The sequence below is a fragment of the Tyto alba genome, unplaced genomic scaffold, assembly GCF_018691265.1.
Source record: "Tyto alba isolate M040663 unplaced genomic scaffold, T.alba_DEE_v4.0 Super-Scaffold_38, whole genome shotgun sequence".
NCBI classification, from domain to species: domain Eukaryota; kingdom Metazoa; phylum Chordata; class Aves; order Strigiformes; family Tytonidae; genus Tyto; species Tyto alba.
The window spans coordinates 38,448,375-38,467,735 of NW_024881313.1; the positions used below are offsets into that span (position 1 = coordinate 38,448,375).

Below are 19,361 nucleotides of genomic sequence, written 5' to 3' on the forward strand. Positions count from 1 at the left end.
TAAAAAAAAGAACAGGAGGGAGCGTGTGTGACACAAAGAACAGATTATGAAGATTTGCAAAAGGATCTCTTGAGACCTCCTGCCTTTGCCAGTAAAATTCCAGATAAATGCATATAATACAATAAATGTAAAGTGATGCAACCATATTCCCCCACATGAAATGTCAGTCTCTGAGCTGTTCTTTATTACACTGGAGCAAAACTTTGAGTTACAGTAGATCACTCCAGGCCAACACCAGCTCAGAGATTGGCAGCAGTCAAAGAGTACCAGATGTTAGAAATTATTAGGGAAGAAATTAAGAATAAGACAGAAAACATCATCTTATAAATCCTTGGTTTGCGCAGGGTGTGGTACTGTGGCAGCAATGTTCCTTCTGTAACAGCTTCCAGATGAGGATTGACACAGCAAGTTGGGGCTCTTCTGCCTGGAAGGGAGGCTCTTGCAATACGACGATAGATTTGTACAGAATTATCAATAGCCGAGTGAGTGGACATGGATTAACTTTTCCTGATACAAGAGGTAAGAGCCGACACATGAAGCTTGTGGTAAATATGCACAGATCAGCCAAAAAGAGGTGGCACTTCAGGCAGCATACTCATTAGGTTGAACTCCTTGACAAAGGACACTGTATGTGTGGGACATTTTGGTGCAAGAGGAGACTAGATAAGCATGTGGAGAGCTTTACTGGGGGTTAGAAAATAGATAAAAGTTCAGCTAGCTTGTGATAATTCTGAGCTGAACATTTCAGAGATTGCAAGAATACTAACAGGGTGTATCATATATTCTTGCCTTGTTCTTATTCTTTTCAAGGTGTTCAAGATGTGTGCACGTGTGTGTGCGTGGGAGGGGGTTCTCTGCATTTTTTCTTGGTTTTTTTTTTTTTTTTTTTTTTTTAGATTATTTTATTTGTCTGAGTAGCTCATTCTTGTACTCCCCACACAGAAAAAAAAAATGGATTAAAACGTGTGTACAAACCATTTAGTTGGACAGAATAGTTACAGACAATCATTATAGAACAACACTGGCTTATTTCATCGGCACGACAATATTATGAGGAATAATAAATTATTTCTCCTTCCTTTCTATGGGATATTCATTGTCCTTAGTTACCCTCATTTTACCAATTGGCTGTAGAAAAGATACAAAGCCTGAGAAGTCACATTGACAATTGGAATAAAACACTCTTAATCCCATCTCTGACCCCAAAACTACAGCAAACATCTTGGTGGCTCTCAGGCAGGAAGCAATCTCCCTTCCTGCTCATCTTGGTCCCCAAATCCATCTTGGTTGCCCCCTCTGTGAAAAGAGCCACAGTGACACTGGAGACAGCACAGGGTGAGATGCACGGTTGGTGGTTCCAGCAAGAACTGCAGCTGGTTCAACAAAAATCTGTAGATACGACCCAGAAACAATGTAAAATGAAAGAGCAAAAGAAATTCCTCAAAGAAGTATTGCACTACAGTCCTTTCTGTGGTCCTTGCTCTCAGCCAGAGAAAAACCTGCACTTACCTTAAACCACAAAACAGTAGGCTGAGGGGTTCCTTCAATGACTGCCTGAAATTTGGCACGCTCTCCAGAATTCACCTGCACGTCCTCAATTGTCACTTGCATATAGGGAGGACCTGGAAAGACACGAGGGTTTGCTGCATGCACAATACCATAACTTTATTCATAATGTGCTGGTGTAGGTTGAGATACTCAAATGAAATTTATAGGACTGGCCATTTAGGATGTGATGTTAGCTTAATGTCAAATCAAATTATATCACAGCAATATTTTGGGGCTTCTTTATACTGGCATTACATTTAGGATTCTCGTCGTCACGCTTATCTGTCACTTTTTGTTTATTAAAGAGTTACTGCTCAAGAAATGGGAGTATTTAAAAATGTCATCAAGAGTTATTGCCAAAAGAAAAGACAATGACGATCATGGGATGTGGGAAAGGGAAACAAGGTTTTTACTTACTTGTTGGGGTCTTCTCCTCAGTCTTATACACACAAGTTCTCTCTGTGGTCTCAATGTAAACTTCGCTGTGTACGTCCCAGACCACATCTCCTTCTCTCCTGTACCAGTCTCCTGTCCCTGCTGCTGGTGATGTTCTTTCATGAAGCCCAAGAGAAAAGATTGTTCTATAGTCACATACAACTACAGAGATACAGGGTTACACCCTGCCATTGATCTGTGTGTTTAGCCAACAAACAAATAATTATTTACGTAAAATTAACACAAGAAGAATTTTGTTTTGGGGGAATTAAATCCTCTCCAGCCTTTTCTGTCCTTCTTGCACAATGCATGTGTGAACGGGATTCTAAAAGTAACAACAAACCTACACGAATCAGTTCAAATCACCACCTGCTTCCTCCACCACAGAGGTCTTGCTTTTCCTGCAACAGTCTGCCACATTTGGAAATCTGTGTATTGAGATGGCATTTACCTGGTAATAGGAACAGTGCGCTCCTGAGTGCTTTCCTCTCCAGCAGCTGACTCTTCACAGGGAGGACCAGGGCTGGGCTTTGGCACACATGGTTCTTCAGCTGTAATCTGCCTTTGTGCTTTGTCTGGCAGCAGAGATAAGGCAAGTTAAACAGGTCACCTGTGACAGCACATCTGAAACCCAGAACAAACCTTTGGAGCCACCTTTAATCTGCCTAGTGCCAGGACTAAGTCTGTCTGACCTCAGATGAGTTCAATTACTGAAGTTAAGAGTGGAATTTGGACCTTTTGAGAAGGTCATGGGCTTGATTAACATCAGAGTGACTGAACGGTGGCACATTGTTGACTGGACAAAACAAACTTTTCTGTAAGGAAACACACATGGACAAAAATAGGAAAGGCAGTCAGTAGGGAGAAGAGGAAATAGTATGACTGGAAGGATGGTGTGAGTTCCACACATCCTTTATAAGAGATAATTTAACAGTGTTAGAATGCCTGCTCATGGCTGTGATGAAATCATGGAATCGTAGAACCATTTAGGTTGAAAAAGACCCTTAAGATTATTGAGTCCGGCTGTTAACCTAACACAGTGAAGTCCACCACTAAGCTGTATCCCTAAGCGCCACATCTACACGTCTTTTAACTACTTCCAGGAATGCTCAGCATTAACTTTGTACACATGAATTCTTCAATTAAACTTTGCATTATGAGACCAGTTCTTGACACACTGGTGCAATCACAGACAGCATCACTGAAATGAGTAAATTTACATCAGTGTAAAACTGGTGGTCAAGGCAGGCCCTGCCTGGGGGATACAACTAACATGGAGTTATGCTAATAGGGAAAACCTGGTGATTCTATAACATCAGCATCGGTACATCTTCACTAGGTTCTTTGAAAATGTCCTTGTACAACTCCAAGCTACCTCAGAACAAGGTTTGTAATCCAGGGTTTATAAGAACAAGGAAATAAAAAGATCGTGCAGCTTGATTGTAGTTCGGGTATTGTTATTTTTTTATTATTAATTATCTTATCAGATATATCTTCAAAAACTGGTTTGATCTTCAGTTCTAAAAGTACCTGATTTTCTTTTGATATTGACCATTCAAGTTAATCCATAGGATAAAGTGCATCATCTCCTTTTTCATCTGAGGAGAAAAAGTTAAATCCAGAGGAGTCATCTCCCCAGCAAGAAGGGCTTTTTTGGGGTGCACTCTAAGGATGTTTGGTGCTGGCTGGTTTTGGAAAAAAGCAGCAGTTTCTAGAAATCACATAAAACAGCTCTATTGGTATGGAAAACATAGTTATTCAAAGCACTACTGGCAGGGTCAGAGATCCCAGGTTGGTGGGATTGTGCCTTCCTATTGTCAGTACTACTGAAATATTTGCCTTCTTTTTATTCAAAACATGTCATCCTAGGGACAGTTGTCAAGTCTCCATCTTATTAAAATAATTCCCCATGTTAATAACACATTTAGTTTTCTCAGATGAAAGGACTTCAAAACCATCTCATTCACTATTCTATTATCTCTGTAGTTATGACTAAGGAAATAATCTGCTAGTTGACATTTTACTTATGATTTTTGAGTTATCCTGCTTCACCAGAGGATTATTTTCACAAATGATTTCCTACTAGAAAGGAGAAAAGGTTTTAAAGCCCTGTCACTTTTCTATGCAGTTATTTTGGGTCTGATTCCGTGAAATGCTTGTATCCTTGTTAAGTATTAGACAAAAATATCTTTTTTTTAAAACAGCATCTGGAGTTTGAGGGTTGAAGGCTACTTGACATTGTCCTTTTAAGTTAACACTGGTGGAAGACAGTTACTCTGACTTGACACAGAGACAGCTTAGACAAATTCCTATGGCAGAAGCAGAAGGAAGAGTGGAAGGGTTGCTGCTTATTCATGTTTAAAAAAAAAAAAATGCAAAGACAAAAGACTTGTTCTCCTGGCAAGGCACAGTCACATGCATCATTGGTTTTAATCACATGGAAGCTGCTAAGGAGCCTGTCAAGGCTCCAGGGCCAGTGAAATGTGGGTGAACTTGATGCACTTGATACAGGGGTGTTAAACATATTTCCAGCTTGTTTATGCAAACAATAAAAGAAAAACAACCTCCCTTACCCACCCCACCAAATCAAAAAATAAATGACTTCTGTAAATGTAAAGGAGGCATCCCATCCCCGCTTCTCCCCCCAAAACATTTAAAGCAAGTCCAGGATCAAAAGCCCAAAGGTTTAAAAAGTTCTTTATCCCTCTGTTTTGGGCAAGTGATGAGCCAAGCTCTACTTCAGACAGTTTTCAAACACCTTCTCTTTCCAGAAAGATCTGCCCCAAACTGGTGTCCAACCTAACCCCAACCCACAGCCCCATGTTTATTTGGGTCTGAAAGTCTTCTCTTAAACCTCAACTGCCCAAAATACTTCAATTGCTCAAAACACGACGAAACATAAAAATGGAAGAAAAAAATATCACTATTGACATGTTCAATATTTTTGTCTCTTTTGACACCCTTGGGACATTTTCTAGATTCATGCCAAACCTACCATGCCCTCCAGCAGCCTGGGTTTGGGTACTGGCTTCATGAACTAGCGCAGAGGGCCCGGCTGATGTTTCCGAGTGGTCTGAAGGAATGGACCCAGGAAGGCCAAGGCTACCAGCTCCTTCTCGCATGCCCGGGGGAAGAGTCACCAGCAGTGATGCTGAGTCCACGAGTTTCTTTAGAGCTGTCTTGATCTCCTTATCAGCACGCTGAAGCGAGGCCTGGACAGAAGTCTCCATTTCTGACTGTGAAGGAGTCATTCCTACAGACAAGAAGAACAGCTTTTCTCTCTTCCGGGTAAAAAGAAAATAGCAGCATCATCTAACCCATGGAAATATTTGCAATTGTATCATTTTCCCCTCACAGAGCAGAGAGCTGATGCAGAAATTCTTATTCCAGCAAGAAAGAAGGTAGCTAAGACTTGAAATAAGAAGGTTGACAAAACACACTTTGGAAAGACGTATCTCACCAGGTTGAGGACACTGTGCCAGCCTGCACACACACCCGGCCTCTCCCCAGACAGTGGAACGAAGGATCCATCTTCCAAATCAACCCTACATTGGGTGATCTGAGATCAATTAAATGAACCCAGCAGTGACCGATTGCACCGATACAGACACTATGTGCAAGGAGGATGTTATTCTCACAGGGAAGAAGGTGTGAGCAGGTACCAGCCTCATCGGTGATTTTGGAGAAGGGCAGGGGAAAGAAGGGGGGGCTGTTCTGCTTCATGAGCCTGTAAAACTGAGAGGATGGCAGAAAAGCTACTCTTACTTTACAATATCTGAATGAATTTACTGGGCTTTGCACTAGAAGGTACCCGAGACTTTTAAATTTGTACTGGACTATGCCTTTGCAAGATACTCTAGAATCGAAGTCATCTGGTCTGTACAGTAATGCACAGCAGTTGTGTATGTGGAAGCATTATACAGAGGAAGATACAGCTCCTGTCTCAAGAAACCCAGAGTCTTGAGGGCCGAGAGAAGACAAAAGCTCTCCACTCAGAAAAATGGATTTTCAAGCATGTCTTTGTGGAATGGTGACCAAGGAGACAAATACCATGCTCTCATCCTCAATCAGCGCTGGTAAAAGAAGCTAGGCTAGAATGGGATCATAGGACCTCAGGAGCTCATCTCATCGAATCTCCTGCCCAATACATCTTCCACAAATCTTGAAGAGGCAAAACAAAGATAAGATATCTAGGGAAACACTCAAGTAACCGTATGACAGACAAAATGCATGCCAGATTATGAAAATTCATCATGTTCATGATGTGACTGCCTGCCAAGCAAGAGTACAAACTCGAACCATCATATGGTTCAAGAAAAAATAAGAGCAGTTGCACACAAATGGCTCTGAGCTGTTAGGGTCCTGTAGCTGTTTTGATTCTGCAAATTTCTCACCCTTAAATTACCATGAAAGACCTTAGCAGGTAAAATTGAAGGCTACGTTTGGACCAGACCCCTTTGAAGATATCTCACTTGATTTTTGCTTTCAGTGTCCCCCCAATGAGCACAGTGGTTATGAAATATTTCAGTTCTGGGTTGTTGATGGAAGAAGTAAGTTTTGCTCACACAGTGTCCCAGACTGCTCATGAGTGTTCATCAGCACTGGGCCGGGTGGAAAATCTTTAAACATTTTCTTAGATAAATATTTTGATTCTCTGGTGTTCCTGTTGTGATTGGTACTGGTACTGTTCTACAAGCTGGGCAGCTGCAAACAAGTGAACTGATTGGAAAGGCATGAAACACTCTTAGTATCTCTCAATGATAAAATATATTCACACAAAATATATATATATATACAGTTTATATATAACCATAGGTCTCATCCATGTTGCTAATTCCACCACTTTCCTTGCTGTTTAGGGTTGTTACACATTATGATTCAAGCTGCTGACCTGAGGAACTTTAATATTAGCTGAAGTATGACAAACTAACGTCTCAGTGATGACACATCTGTGATGGACAGCTTGTTTCCCAATTCTAAAATCGTAACCATGAACCTTTCCACCCCACATCTCCTTCAGCCAAGGAAACACAAAGGAACACGAGACCGACACATGTTTTGAAGTTCCAATTCAGCCTCAGAGAAAGACCCAAGAGGACAAACATCATTCAAAATTATTGACTCAGAGTTTTGAGTTGGAAGTATCCCTAAAAATAAGTTCTTCCACTTCAATACTTCCAGAACTGTGCATAAAAAAAAGCAGCCAGAGCCCAGCTGCATTCATGTTCTTGGGTTGCAACCCAGCTCCTGCTGAAGTCAACAGAAGTGAATGAGTTGAGGGACTATCAAGTGCCGTGGAACAGAGAAGAACACAGAAACCCAGTCAGTTCAGTGACAGCCGATGCAAGACATTTATTGATATAAACCCAGCATCTAACAGCATATCTTGGTTGTTTTGCTTTGTTTTTGTTTTTGTTTTTTTTGTTTTTTTTTTTTGTTATGTGTGTTTTTTTCTTTTTGTACCTCAAGCAAACTGAAGTTTCCACTTTATTAATACCCATTTACCTGCAGGAAATTTAGTAAAACATTCTTTGTATTAAAATTTTTAATACAGCTGTATGTTTTCATCTACAAGAAATAAATCCCCACACATCTCATTAGTTATCTACATAGTTTAATCACTTACAAGCATAATTTTTAACCTCTAGGAAAATATTTTGAAAGTATATGTAATGAACTTCTCATAAACCTTTCACTTTTTGAACAGAGTCCTGCATAGGATTTTAAAAACCCCTTTCAATTGATTAGCTTTTGCTTAAATTTCAAAAGAAAATGTAAACAGATGTTATTTGCTTTGAGCTAATGAATCAAAGTATACTTATTTCTTCTACGACCATCTGAAATGCAACCTTTCAGTTTCTTTAGAAAAACCTGAGCATCAACCAGAATGGGAGGAAACCTCCACATTCCTTTACACATCTTTATCATCTGCTGGATGAATATTCTATTTTTGAAGACTATGATAGGACAAATTCCTTTCTCAGCAGTATCTTTGTAAATATGAATCAAACCCACTTTGTTCTGTAGAATTATTCTAGATTGATACTGGAATAACTGAGATCAGAATCAGGCCCAATATAAAAGAAATATTTTTAGTTCAGAAAGTATTTCCCTGATGTATGTCTGTTACTTTCCAATGTACAGTGCAATATATGAAAAAAGCACTAACATATATCCATCATATTGCTTAATTATAAAACAAACAGTATAAACCAAGGAGATGTTATAAAAAATGGGAGAGTAACATACAAGAGGCTTGATTTCTTTCACCACATGTAATCACTGGAAAAGCATCCTATATCATGAAGGTAGTGCACATGATATTACACATAAAATCCTGTTTGGATAGTGAAAGTAAAAGTCTGTGAAATCAATATGTTCATTTTAGTCAGCACATGATCAAGGTGTAGCCACAGAAGGAAAAAAAAATAATGTATTATTTTCTGCAAGCACCTTTTGTGAATTCAGTCCCTGTTGGCAGGAACATTGCCCGGAGGACTCCAGAACAAGCTTCACAATATTACCTAGCTGGGAAACACTGAGACAACATCACACATACATTTCCAAGGCAGAATCTCACGCAAACCTCTCTCTTCATGCTAGTTAGAAATTCAGCTGTGTTTGAGCATTTCTGGTTTCCCTACACCATCTAAATGAAAGCATTTTCTATTGCAACACTTCTATGGAACTCAGCTGGGACAAGGTGTTGGGATTTTTCACCCCATACCTCTTGTCAGATAGAGAGGGCCAGTGCTTGGTCCTACTGAGATCAATGAGAAACTCCAGCTGACTTCAACTGGGACCAATATTTGGGCCTATGAGCTCATTTCTTTCCAAGGCTGAGCAGCTTGTTGAAGGTCTGTGCAACACACATTTTTGGTGAAGCCAACAGGAATGGGCCATGCTCAGTGCATCTTGGCCTTCCTCTCAATCAGCACTCCTGAGAAACTCAACAGAAGGCAGCACCCCTACAAGACAGCTCAACAAACATGGTTACAGTAATACAATGCAACTGGCAGTGCTTCCAAGCAGCCCAGTACATTTTCAACAGATGTATTTTCCATCCAGGCATTTATGGTAAATATCTCTTTTCTTTCTTTCTTTCTTACTTTTTAAACTGTCTTTGTGCTCCTGCTACCTTGCTGTAGCTCAGTGGTGAATAGCTCTTAGCACATATAGGAGACGTCAATCTGTTAACAGTAATATTTCACCCCTGGCATGTACAGGAGATCAAATATTCTTCCAGTAATATTTATTGACAAAGACCACATTTGGGGTTCTTTGTATGTGTTAGTGTTTGATTAAAGATGTCATTTTGTGCAGCACTTCAATCTTTTGGTGCACATTAAGTAAATCTATATTTTAAAAGATATGGCTTATAAATCCACTACACTAGAATGCAGAATAATGTAACCTACATCTTTAGACAACTAGGAAGTGGACTTAAAAATATCAGTAATTTAAAAAAATATGGTCTTTTTTTACTTAAAGCAGAAGAGAACAATGAAATCCTTGCTTCCTTGCATCAGGTGGACTTTCACCATTAATTTTAGTCAAATTAGGATTTCAACCAAAAGGTCTGAGCAGCCCTTTGCATCCCTAGTAAATACAATATTTTCTATATGTTTCATTCTGTGGCAGAAGTTTAAAATAATGTAACCAGACTGTGCAGGTTGAAAGGTTTATGAAGAAATATTGATAGAGCGAATTGGTGTCAAAAATGTACGGCAGAGTCAAAGCAGTGTGAAGCTCCATGACCTTCAAGCACATGCAGTGACAGGAGATCGCTTTAGCTGGAAACAGTCCTCCTATCCTGGGCTGCTGAAGGATGCTGAAAAGTTTAGATACCTCCACCTTCTTGCCACACCATAATGTACAAATTGGTAGTTGAAATAATTTTTAAGTTCATGGATTAAAATGCACTTATTCATTTATATTTCTGTCATAGGCAGGAGAATCAGGCTTTTCCTAAACCTACCATCACTGCTCCACTACGGAATGATATATGTTCACCTCGATCAAAACTTTTAAAATTACAAACTGTTCTGACAGACATGTTCCCTTTAAGACTGGAAAAGCTCAACATATAGTATTTAAATATATTTTCCTCAAAGATATTCCCTTGTACATGTTACCTTGTAATATTTGCCACCAATTCCCCTCACCTACAACAGTTTTGATTAGTTTTGTCTAAAACGCTGCTTTCTTTTGCGTTGAAAATTATGCTTGCATCTGCTCAGCTTTGGGAGAGGTCTTCTGTGCTGATGTGCAAGGTGACAGGCTCGCCAACAGTCCCATAGCTGAGGGTTCTTGTGGAAACTTCAGTTTTAAAGCTTGACTGTCCGTTGTCTGCTGAGAGCTGGACTTCAGTGCAGAAAGATGGTTTCACTGTGATGGAGGGAAGAGGAGAAGCCACTGCTGTTGCTACATGCACTCCAGGTGTCATTGACAAGCAGGTATCACTCACATGGAAAGAGATGTTTGAGGGGCCTACAGATTGCACACCAGTTACTCTAGATGTTGACATGAACATGCCCCCAGGAACGTGCTCCTCAAACTGGCTGAAGAATCTTTGCCTGGGCTTGGACACCACAGGTCTCACCAGGTTCAGCAGCACTGGCTTCCCAATGGTTGGTTCATTAATCTCTGTCTGGAGCACGGATATCTCGCAGGGTTTCTCTGCTGTGTGGTTCTGATCATCACACCCATAGGTCTCTCCTTCTTCAGGAACATAATCTTCAAGATCCTCCAAAGTTAATACTTTGCCATTGTGAGTTAGGATTTTGCGGTCCCGGGTGCTAATGTCATCTGTCTGTAGTTCCTCTGGTTCATCAACTATAATGACGTTATCCTCTTCTGGAAGAACATCTTGCATTACTTCGGGTACTGCCCCTTCAACGGGCCAAGATATATCTAATTCATCTACCTCTTCCTTAACCTCTGGACTCTCTACTGAGAACAGAGGATCATGCTGGTCTGCAGCAGCTGTCTCAAAGCTGAAGACCAAAGGCTCACCCCCGCAGGCAAGCAGCGGGGAAGCGATGTCTGATCTGTAGTCAGCACTTGTTTCCTGTGGGAAACTCTTCTCTTCGGTTCCATAATCCATAAATAAATTATTTTCTAGTTGTTCAGACCCACACGGGGAGCTTCTGTCTTCACTGCTGACTTGAGGTTCTTCCTGCTCAGTTGCATACACCACGGGCTGGATATCAGCTTCAGAGAGACTGTCGTTAGGCAAAGATTTTGATTGTTCTACTAATTTATTGTTGGAGTTGTTTGTGTTTGGATCATCTTCTGGGGAACGCCTAGGCCTTGAGCTGGGAAAAGTGAATGTTAACACCCCTGAGTCATCTTTTTCTTGTTTTACTGGAGAAGATCCTCTTTTCCTTGCAGGTTTTGGTGATTTTTTCACCTTGAATTCAATTATTTCTTCCACTTCAACCCATTTGGGCTTTTTCTCTTCCACCTTGGTCTCTATGACGACATCTCTAGCTGCTGCTCCTTGCCTGTCCTCTGGTTCTGTGACAAAAAGCATGGGAACAGCAGACTTCGGTGTTGCCTCCTGCTCATGCCTGTGGACAGGCTGCCTGATCTTTGAAACAAAAACGGGCTCTGGAGTTGGATCCGCTCTTGGGGAGCGGGAAGGTGAATGGCCTGAAGAAGAACGTGCAGGAGAAACCCTTCCCCTTTGTCTTGGGCTCTTCACCACAGTGGTTATTGTTTCCTCTCTGATGACAGAAAGGGTTGGAATGGAGTTGGCAGGAAGATGAGACTTTTGGGGGAGCCACACTCCATCAGCACATGCCATGGTTGCTCAAGGCGCTACAGTGGGGTTAGTTTTGTGAGCACTCCTGCTTTTGGTGAAGCGTGTCATTTTGGAAGGGATACACACGCAACGCACACACCCACATGCCCATCTCCACTTACTTTCTGCTCCAGGGAAAACCTCAGTGCCCTTTCCCCCAGGTAGGCCCTGGCTCTGTTAATCTCCTTGAGTGCATGAACACACAAGTATGTCCAACTGAGGAATGTTCTTCTGGATGCTGCTCTATTTCATGTGCTTGTGTTGACCACCTACTACGCTACTTTGGAACCATACAGCAGTTTCACCCAAAGATTGTAAACATACAGGGAGTTTAACCTTTTCCTGAGTGCCTTTGGCTCTAGTCCTGGCTTCAAACTCAGTGGCAAAATGTACTTTATTATGGTAGGGTCAGCAGTGTCTTCTATTTTAATAAATGTAACATCTATCTCTATTTTTTTATTAAAGACTTTTGAGACCAGAGATCTGCATTTTCACGTGCAGAGAAGTTATATTAAAAGGGCATCAAGCATTTTCAGGCCAGGAAAAGAAAGTTAGAACATTTCCTACAGAAGTCATCTATGTCAAAATGGACTTATTTTTACTCTTCATAATACCATTTTTGCAGACACAGCCTGACCCTAGAGCCATCAATTGACATAGGAATACCAAATTGATATAGGATGCATGATTACAATTTCTCAGCATATTTCTGCTAGCCTTACTTTAGATTTTTTGACATATCCAAAGCAGCTGGGACTTCTCAGCATCCCTGTATAAATACACAGCTTGTGTCAAAACAATCTTCTGCTCCCATGCCAGGACAAGCTTCACCATTAAATGAGTTACAGATGAAATTGGATCAAATAGCTTTAAAATCTGGGTACAGGAACAACTAAACCCAGACTTCAACACTCTTAATTTATATATTTAGCATGCAGATTCTCCTGCATGTTTTCAGTGGCATTTCTTACATAGAAGAACTTGAAAGTAAAGACAGTGTTTGCTTTGCAAGCACAAGGAAGCTCATGCTTCACGGTGGAGGTAGCTGGTTCAGTGGAGCTAACAGGCAAAGCTGATTTTGTTTCTCTGTTGAGATTCTCTTCTACCTCCAAGCAATGGGATTAAAAAAAAAACAGAACAAACTGAAGCGTAAAGACAATGGCCTGAAGCGGGGAGGAATGAGTACAAATATAGATAATAGCTTCTTGATTTCTCTCTCTTTCCTCACCAGCCTCTAGTCACAGCCACAGAGGGCTGAAAGTCACCAGCTCTGCTCTCCAACAGTCTCTGCTCTGGCTCTTGCACTGAGATACAGAGAAGGGTAGAAGGAGTCACTGTGAAAGGAGAGCCTGTTTCTCCTCTTGCATTTGTCTAACCATCATGGAATATTAATCCTCTTAGAGCTTGTGGCCTTTATCATCTACTGGTCTTATTTTTGGAGACTGGTGTCGCCTTCTCCTATGGAGATCAGATTTTTTCAACCATCAATCTCTCCCTGTGAGGATGCGGTGAAATCCACTGGAGCAGCTACACTGTGATTTCTTCTGGAGCACCCTCTCTTCTACTGCTCATTTCCACTGCTTTACTCTTTCCCCCAGGTTTATCAGCTCTCTGATCCTTAATCCCATGTTGGGCTTGTCTGCCCTCTGACACTGCTACAGAGCTTTAAGGTCTCTGCAGAGCCTTTCCAAAGGCCATGATGCCTTTCCAAAACAAAACCAAATCATTTAGAGATAAAGAGAATCAATTCATGTGTGTTTGCACTAGACTTTTCTTGACATTGCAAGTTAAAATGCTTATGTAGACATTGTTCAATGCTGTCTCTAAATTATCAGATATTTTCTGCTAGTAGTTTCAAAGCTGCTTTTGCTCCTCAGCTCACTAAACTTTAAGGAGAGTGGGAATGTGCACTTGGAGAGTTGTTTCCAAATTTTACCCCATCACTATCCCACTTCCAGCTGAGGTCAACTCTAATGAGTTCATGACCCCGTCCACTAGCAAAAAGAAGGGAATTTCTGTTGTTCTGAGATCCGACACATAAATGTACCAACCTCCTTTGGGGTTTTAGCCCTTAATTTAGGAATCACTTCTTGAGCTGTCCAAATGCAATAGTCTATGGAGTTTACGTTTCAGAAATTTAGAAATTTAGAAATCAGCTTAACTGATGGCATTTTGTATTAGTTTCATATTATTTAATCATCCAATGTTAATGTTGCTGCTTGTGATCTGAAATCATGAAGGGAAAAGGAGAACTATTATCTGACTGAAGAGAGATAAAAGCACCTCTCCAGGTGACTTACAGGCACAGAGATGTAGACAGATGAGATTTCATAAGCTTTAGACATGTTCTGGCTCTGAGTGATTCCTTCCTGCTCATGACTTTCTCAGGATGTTTCTGAACATGATATCAGAAAGTATTTCTCTGTTTAGCTACCCCACTGGTATGTGAATCCTGATCCTTGAGATGGTACAGGCAGAAACACATTCAGTTTCTGGCCCTTGCAGAGTAAAAAAGACTAATGATTGAAGATGTTAACTGAACTGATGTACAAGAGAGAGGGGCAAAGACAAAACCCCTTCCTCCCTTTTCTGTCTGCTCTTTGCCTATTCAAGGTGGAAGCTGCTAGGAGGGGGGGATGTGTCTTCTTATAAGCCACTAACTCCAAATGGGCTAAGATCATAAGAAATAGTCATCATTGAAAATAATAAAGGAGAGAAAATATAAGCAACTCTAAGCCATATTTTAGCTGTCATTTCACACATCCTCCTCATCATCATCTAACAAAAGTAAAAGAAGTCAACTTCGGCATCATGTCCAAGTCAAGAACTGATTTTAGCAATAGTACAACTCTTGTGGGAATACACTGACCCAAAATATCCATTGTGTAGTTACTACTATACCATTAGGACATGATTAGAATACCATTAGAAGATTATTAGAATAGCTTGGAGGTGCTCTGAATGCCTACCACAGAAGGACAATGTTCCCCTTCCAGCACGTGAAACAATTTTATCATGTACTTGGTTTTGATACTTAAAACCAAGAAGATATATCAAGATTTTACTGGCTGATAAGCTTCTGGTCTACATGCGACTGAGAAAATACCATTTTCTGCTGCAATTAATCTTAATATATTATAGGCACCCAATACAAGCCAGGCTCAAAGTATCCAAAAAGACCAAGTCGTTATCAGGACAAAATTTCATATTAGAAATATAGAGACAGAAGGGGATAAAAATTTGCATCTTCCTTCTGCTTCAACATAAAAGGCTTTCCTGAAGAATTTAAAATAGAAAGCCAGAAGAAATCACTAGAAGTTATGAAATATTTGTTCAATTTTATTTTTCGGGTAGCCAGTTCTCAAATCTGGTTTCTTTTCAACATTCAGAGTCAGACTTTACCTTCTTGAACTCTTGTGCAAGTCTGTCTGTATTCTGTGGGATTCTTTCACATGTAATGTCATAAAAAAACTGACCCAAGCTGTGTCTAACACCTGTGCTGCTATTTTTTGAAAGGGATAGTAAGATTTTTCTCAGGTGGTCACTTTGTATAGCACAGAATACCATGAGATCTGGTGGGATGGGAATGAACACACTTGCATGGCCAATAAACACAAGCTTGTTATTGGATCGTGCATAGGCAGCAAGGCAAAACACAAATGTTACCAAAAAAAAAAAAAAATAAAAATCAGCACTTACATGATGATGGTTTTCTTGGGCACTTTAGTCTCTTGTTCAGTGACTACAAAGAAAACAGTATGAACAGCATGGGGTTAAAGAAAGGCAAAAGCTGAAATGATTAAATTAACTTTGCTCAGTTAATCAAAATAAACTGGAATGTAATAAACAACTGTACCATCCCATCCATGCTTTCTGTGGTTATTTCCAGCATCATCTTTCATGTTTCTGACCAAAAATGACAATTCAGAGTGCTCTCTGAACAGTGAATGATTTAGCTTTGAAATTAAATATTTTGTGGAGAACAATATTGAAAAATCTTTTTATTCTACCTTGAGATTCTGACATTTTTGTTTGGAAGGTCAAAGCTAGAAAACAAGTTCCTTTTTTAAATTTCCTCTAATAAGGTAGTGATGGTGTGAGAAACCTGAAAATGCCTTGATCTGGAAAATCCTGGAGAGCTGACATTATTTAAACTGTGATTTCACTTACTAGAAAAAGAGCTTCCCCAAAAGAATTTCCAAGCTTTTGTGGACTAAATGCAAAATCCAGCTGATAACAATGAAAACTAAAATCATTATCATCAGTATAGAAAATCAACATTTAAAAAAAAAAAAAAAACAAAAAAAAAAAAACCAAAAACAAAACTGGAAACCCAGGAGAGCCCTGTAGTGGATCTACGTCTGCTCCATCTCTTTGCAATAATTTGCATTTTTTTCCTGACCCTTGTCCCATAACAAAGTAGAAGCTGTTGATGCATATCAAGATCAAAAGAAAAGTAATGATTTAAAGATTTTTCAAATATTTCTTAAAATTTAGATTTTTAAAAATCAGAAAGATACCATTTGAAGAGCTAATAAAGATTTTTGTCAGGTTCCCATCCTATTGGCTGAAATAAAATTAAGACACTGTTTGAACCAGACTGTTTTAAACACATTCTGAACTGCTGAACCTATTTGAGATGTGGAAAAAACAACAGCAAGCCCCACTTTTTATTTAATAAACTAGTAAAGTTTCTAAAAGAACCTTAATTTTATCTCAAAGTTATTTTTCCATCAATTGGTTTGCAATCTTCCAGCCAGCCTATAATATATAAGCTCCAGTAATTTTCAGTTGGTACAATTGAAAGTGAACTGCAGCTTAAAAATATGGCTATAAAATCACAAACAGTTCTTGCCCAGGGAACTTGTAGTGTCTCTGTTATTTGTTTAATAACTTATGATTAGTGCTGGTGTTTTCAATAGTGTCTCAAAACTGCACTGACTGAAAATTAAAAATATGTTTACAATATTAGATGGAATAATTTAATCTAATTTTCCTTCCACTTAACTTCCAAGGGCTCTTGTAAAACAACAAATCCCACCATAATGAAAAAGAATTTTTTGCAAATGCTGATGTTATTCTCTGTCCTAGAGCTCTATGCTTTCTTTGCAGAGCCTTGTCTCTTTTATGCATGTAAAAATCTGGAATAATTTCCAATAGAGTCAGAGGACTTACTGCAGAATTAGATGTCTTTAAATAAAATCTGTTTGGAAATTAGAGTTTATAGCTTACTGGGTAAGTAAAGGGCAAAGTTATTTTCAAATGTTTATCTCTGAACATAATTACAGTATAATAATTTACCTATCCTTAGTTAATATTTTTTGAAATATTTCAAAATCTTTTTTTTAAATAGTAGAATGATAATTATACAATGATAGAAGATGACCTGAGTGCTTGAACAATTTTTTGAACTCAGGCTAGAAATTTTCACTGAATTTTAAACCCTTAAATCAATATTGTGCAATTTCTACATAACTTTTAGAAAAACTCATCAAATAATATAATGAGATTAATCCATAAGCAACAGGGGTATCTGTTCTGTTGTAAATAGGAATTAATTTGACTATACACCTAAGCAGAGGTGTTTTATACAATTATTTTAACAGCAACTCTATTTAGATGATAATTAAATATGCATTTAATGAAATCTCCCAACGTCTGTAAGAGGAAGGCTCTTGTAATGTTTACTCTATTAACGTCTGTTCTTGCAGTCCTCCCAAATGACATCAACTGCAGTATTTCTATATGTAGCAGATGTCAAAGGGATCCAGTAGTCAAAAGTTCAGCAAGCCTGGGATGAGAAAGCTGTAAATGGCATATAGTACATGGGTCCTAATGACTTGCAGTTTAGTGCATGACAGATCAATTTTATATGTGCTGTCCAAGGTGTGAGGGAGGATTTAAGCAATTCTATGTGAAGGATAGAACCACATGAAAGTAGGATGAGAGAACTGGGGTTTCTTGCTTTTTTTTTTTATTTTTTTCCCCCCCCCGAGAGGAAAATATTCTGTGTCCGTTTTAGCGCCAGATTTATCATTTCAACTTGTTCAACAGCATTTTAGGAAAACAGCTTTGCAAAGCAGGACCCCCTGATAAGCAGGTTAAAAGCTGTAAGCATTAGGATCAGCCAGTGCTTCTATAGTACTAGACTCCTCTTTGGTTAATACGCTAAACTGTTGACTTACAAGTGGTGAAACATTCAGTATAAGTCAGTTCTTGTTGCTCTGAATGGGTGAAAGGTGATTTATGGCCTTTTAATCCAAACTTTAAGTCTGCTTTCTCCACTACAGAAGCATAAACCTATTTTTCCTGCACAGTACACACTGCTGGTGTAAACCACAGCAGCACTGCTCTGCTTTCACCTCTCTTCTGCTATGCTTTGGAGATTAATCTGCAACAGGGGATGTACAAATCTGACATGAACTGCTAAAGCTAATCTTAAAATGAGCAATTCATGGACAGAACACTGTTTCCTAAATTGCGTGAATGAAATACAAGAGTTTTGCACTCTCTCTGAAAGAAAAGGCTCCACTCCTACAGTGACTGAGATGGCTGTTAAGGCAGATTGTACTCTCTTGAATTTGCACTGAAAACCACGTGGCCAGCCCAAAAATGAGACTGACAATAACAAAAGAATAAAAATAACAAGATAAATATCCTAACCTTCATCCCAACCTGGGAACTTTAAAAAGGTCAGGGGGACAAACTCCTATGCGCTATTTCTTCAGTAGAAGGGTAGCCCTAAGAGATCTAGTGCTTCTCTCTGTTTTAATGCAATCTTTGATCGGAGAGCCTCAATTTTTAGCTTTTCCTGGCAAGGTGGGTGTTACCAAACAAGGCGACTAAATAACTTGCCCAAAGATCTAAGGCAAGACTATGAAGAGATCCCTGTTGCCTGGCTGTAACTGCACTGGCAGTTCTTTGTTGTGGTTTTGCTTATTTCCACTTGTCTAGCTGATTTCTTCCACTGCAATCAACTATCTCATTATACATCCTGGACCTGTCTGCCCAGGTGAGAAAGCAATGCCTTTCAAAAACACTGGGCTTTTTTTTTTTTTTCTTAAAAAATGAACAAGTTAGTGAGCCTGGGATGAATGAATTGCAATAGCTACATGTTAAAAAGGGATGCCAGAGCATATCAGCCCAGATCTGCCATTTGTAGGTTAAGCAGCAAGGTGCAAAGCAGACAGTCAACTTGAAGTCAAAGAGAAGGATCTTCTTTCGGTTACACTTTTTTAAACTGTCTAAAATTCTTCCAATAGTCCCAGAAAAAAAGGATTTTTAAAGCAACTCTCCATTGACTTCAGTGCAGCGACCAGGTGTAGCTGAAGGCAGATCTCAGTGTTTCAGGCTTCAGCCCAAGCTGTGGGTGCTCACAGGGCGACCCCTTAGTCCAGTGGTTTCCATCCTTTTTGGATTTGGTCCTTCCACTGGATCAGCAAATTCCCATAGTGTGAATTTAAACCTAATGACAAGAAGTTTTGTCTGTTGGATGGTGGACCATCACTGACTGCAGGTCAGGGCTCATAAACCACTGTACTAATGGTATCCCAAATTGTGACAGTTGGTTTGG

At 39.6% G+C, this 19,361-nt stretch overlaps 1 protein-coding gene across 1 annotated transcript in view; it reads right to left on the bottom strand.

Moving 5' to 3' along the window:
- Positions 1–19,361, bottom strand: part of OBSCN (obscurin, cytoskeletal calmodulin and titin-interacting RhoGEF) — a 185,984-nt gene that overhangs the window by 24,061 nt on the left and 142,562 nt on the right. The window contains exons 95-99 of the mRNA XM_042802202.1: positions 5,090–5,236; positions 4,979–5,038; positions 2,435–2,558; positions 1,966–2,099; positions 1,510–1,622 (exon numbers count right to left, since the gene is read on the bottom strand). Coding sequence (XP_042658136.1) covers positions 1,510–1,622; positions 1,966–2,099; positions 2,435–2,558; positions 4,979–5,038; positions 5,090–5,236 — 578 coding nt within the window. The remainder of the gene's footprint in view (positions 1–1,509; positions 1,623–1,965; positions 2,100–2,434; positions 2,559–4,978; positions 5,039–5,089; positions 5,237–19,361) is intronic.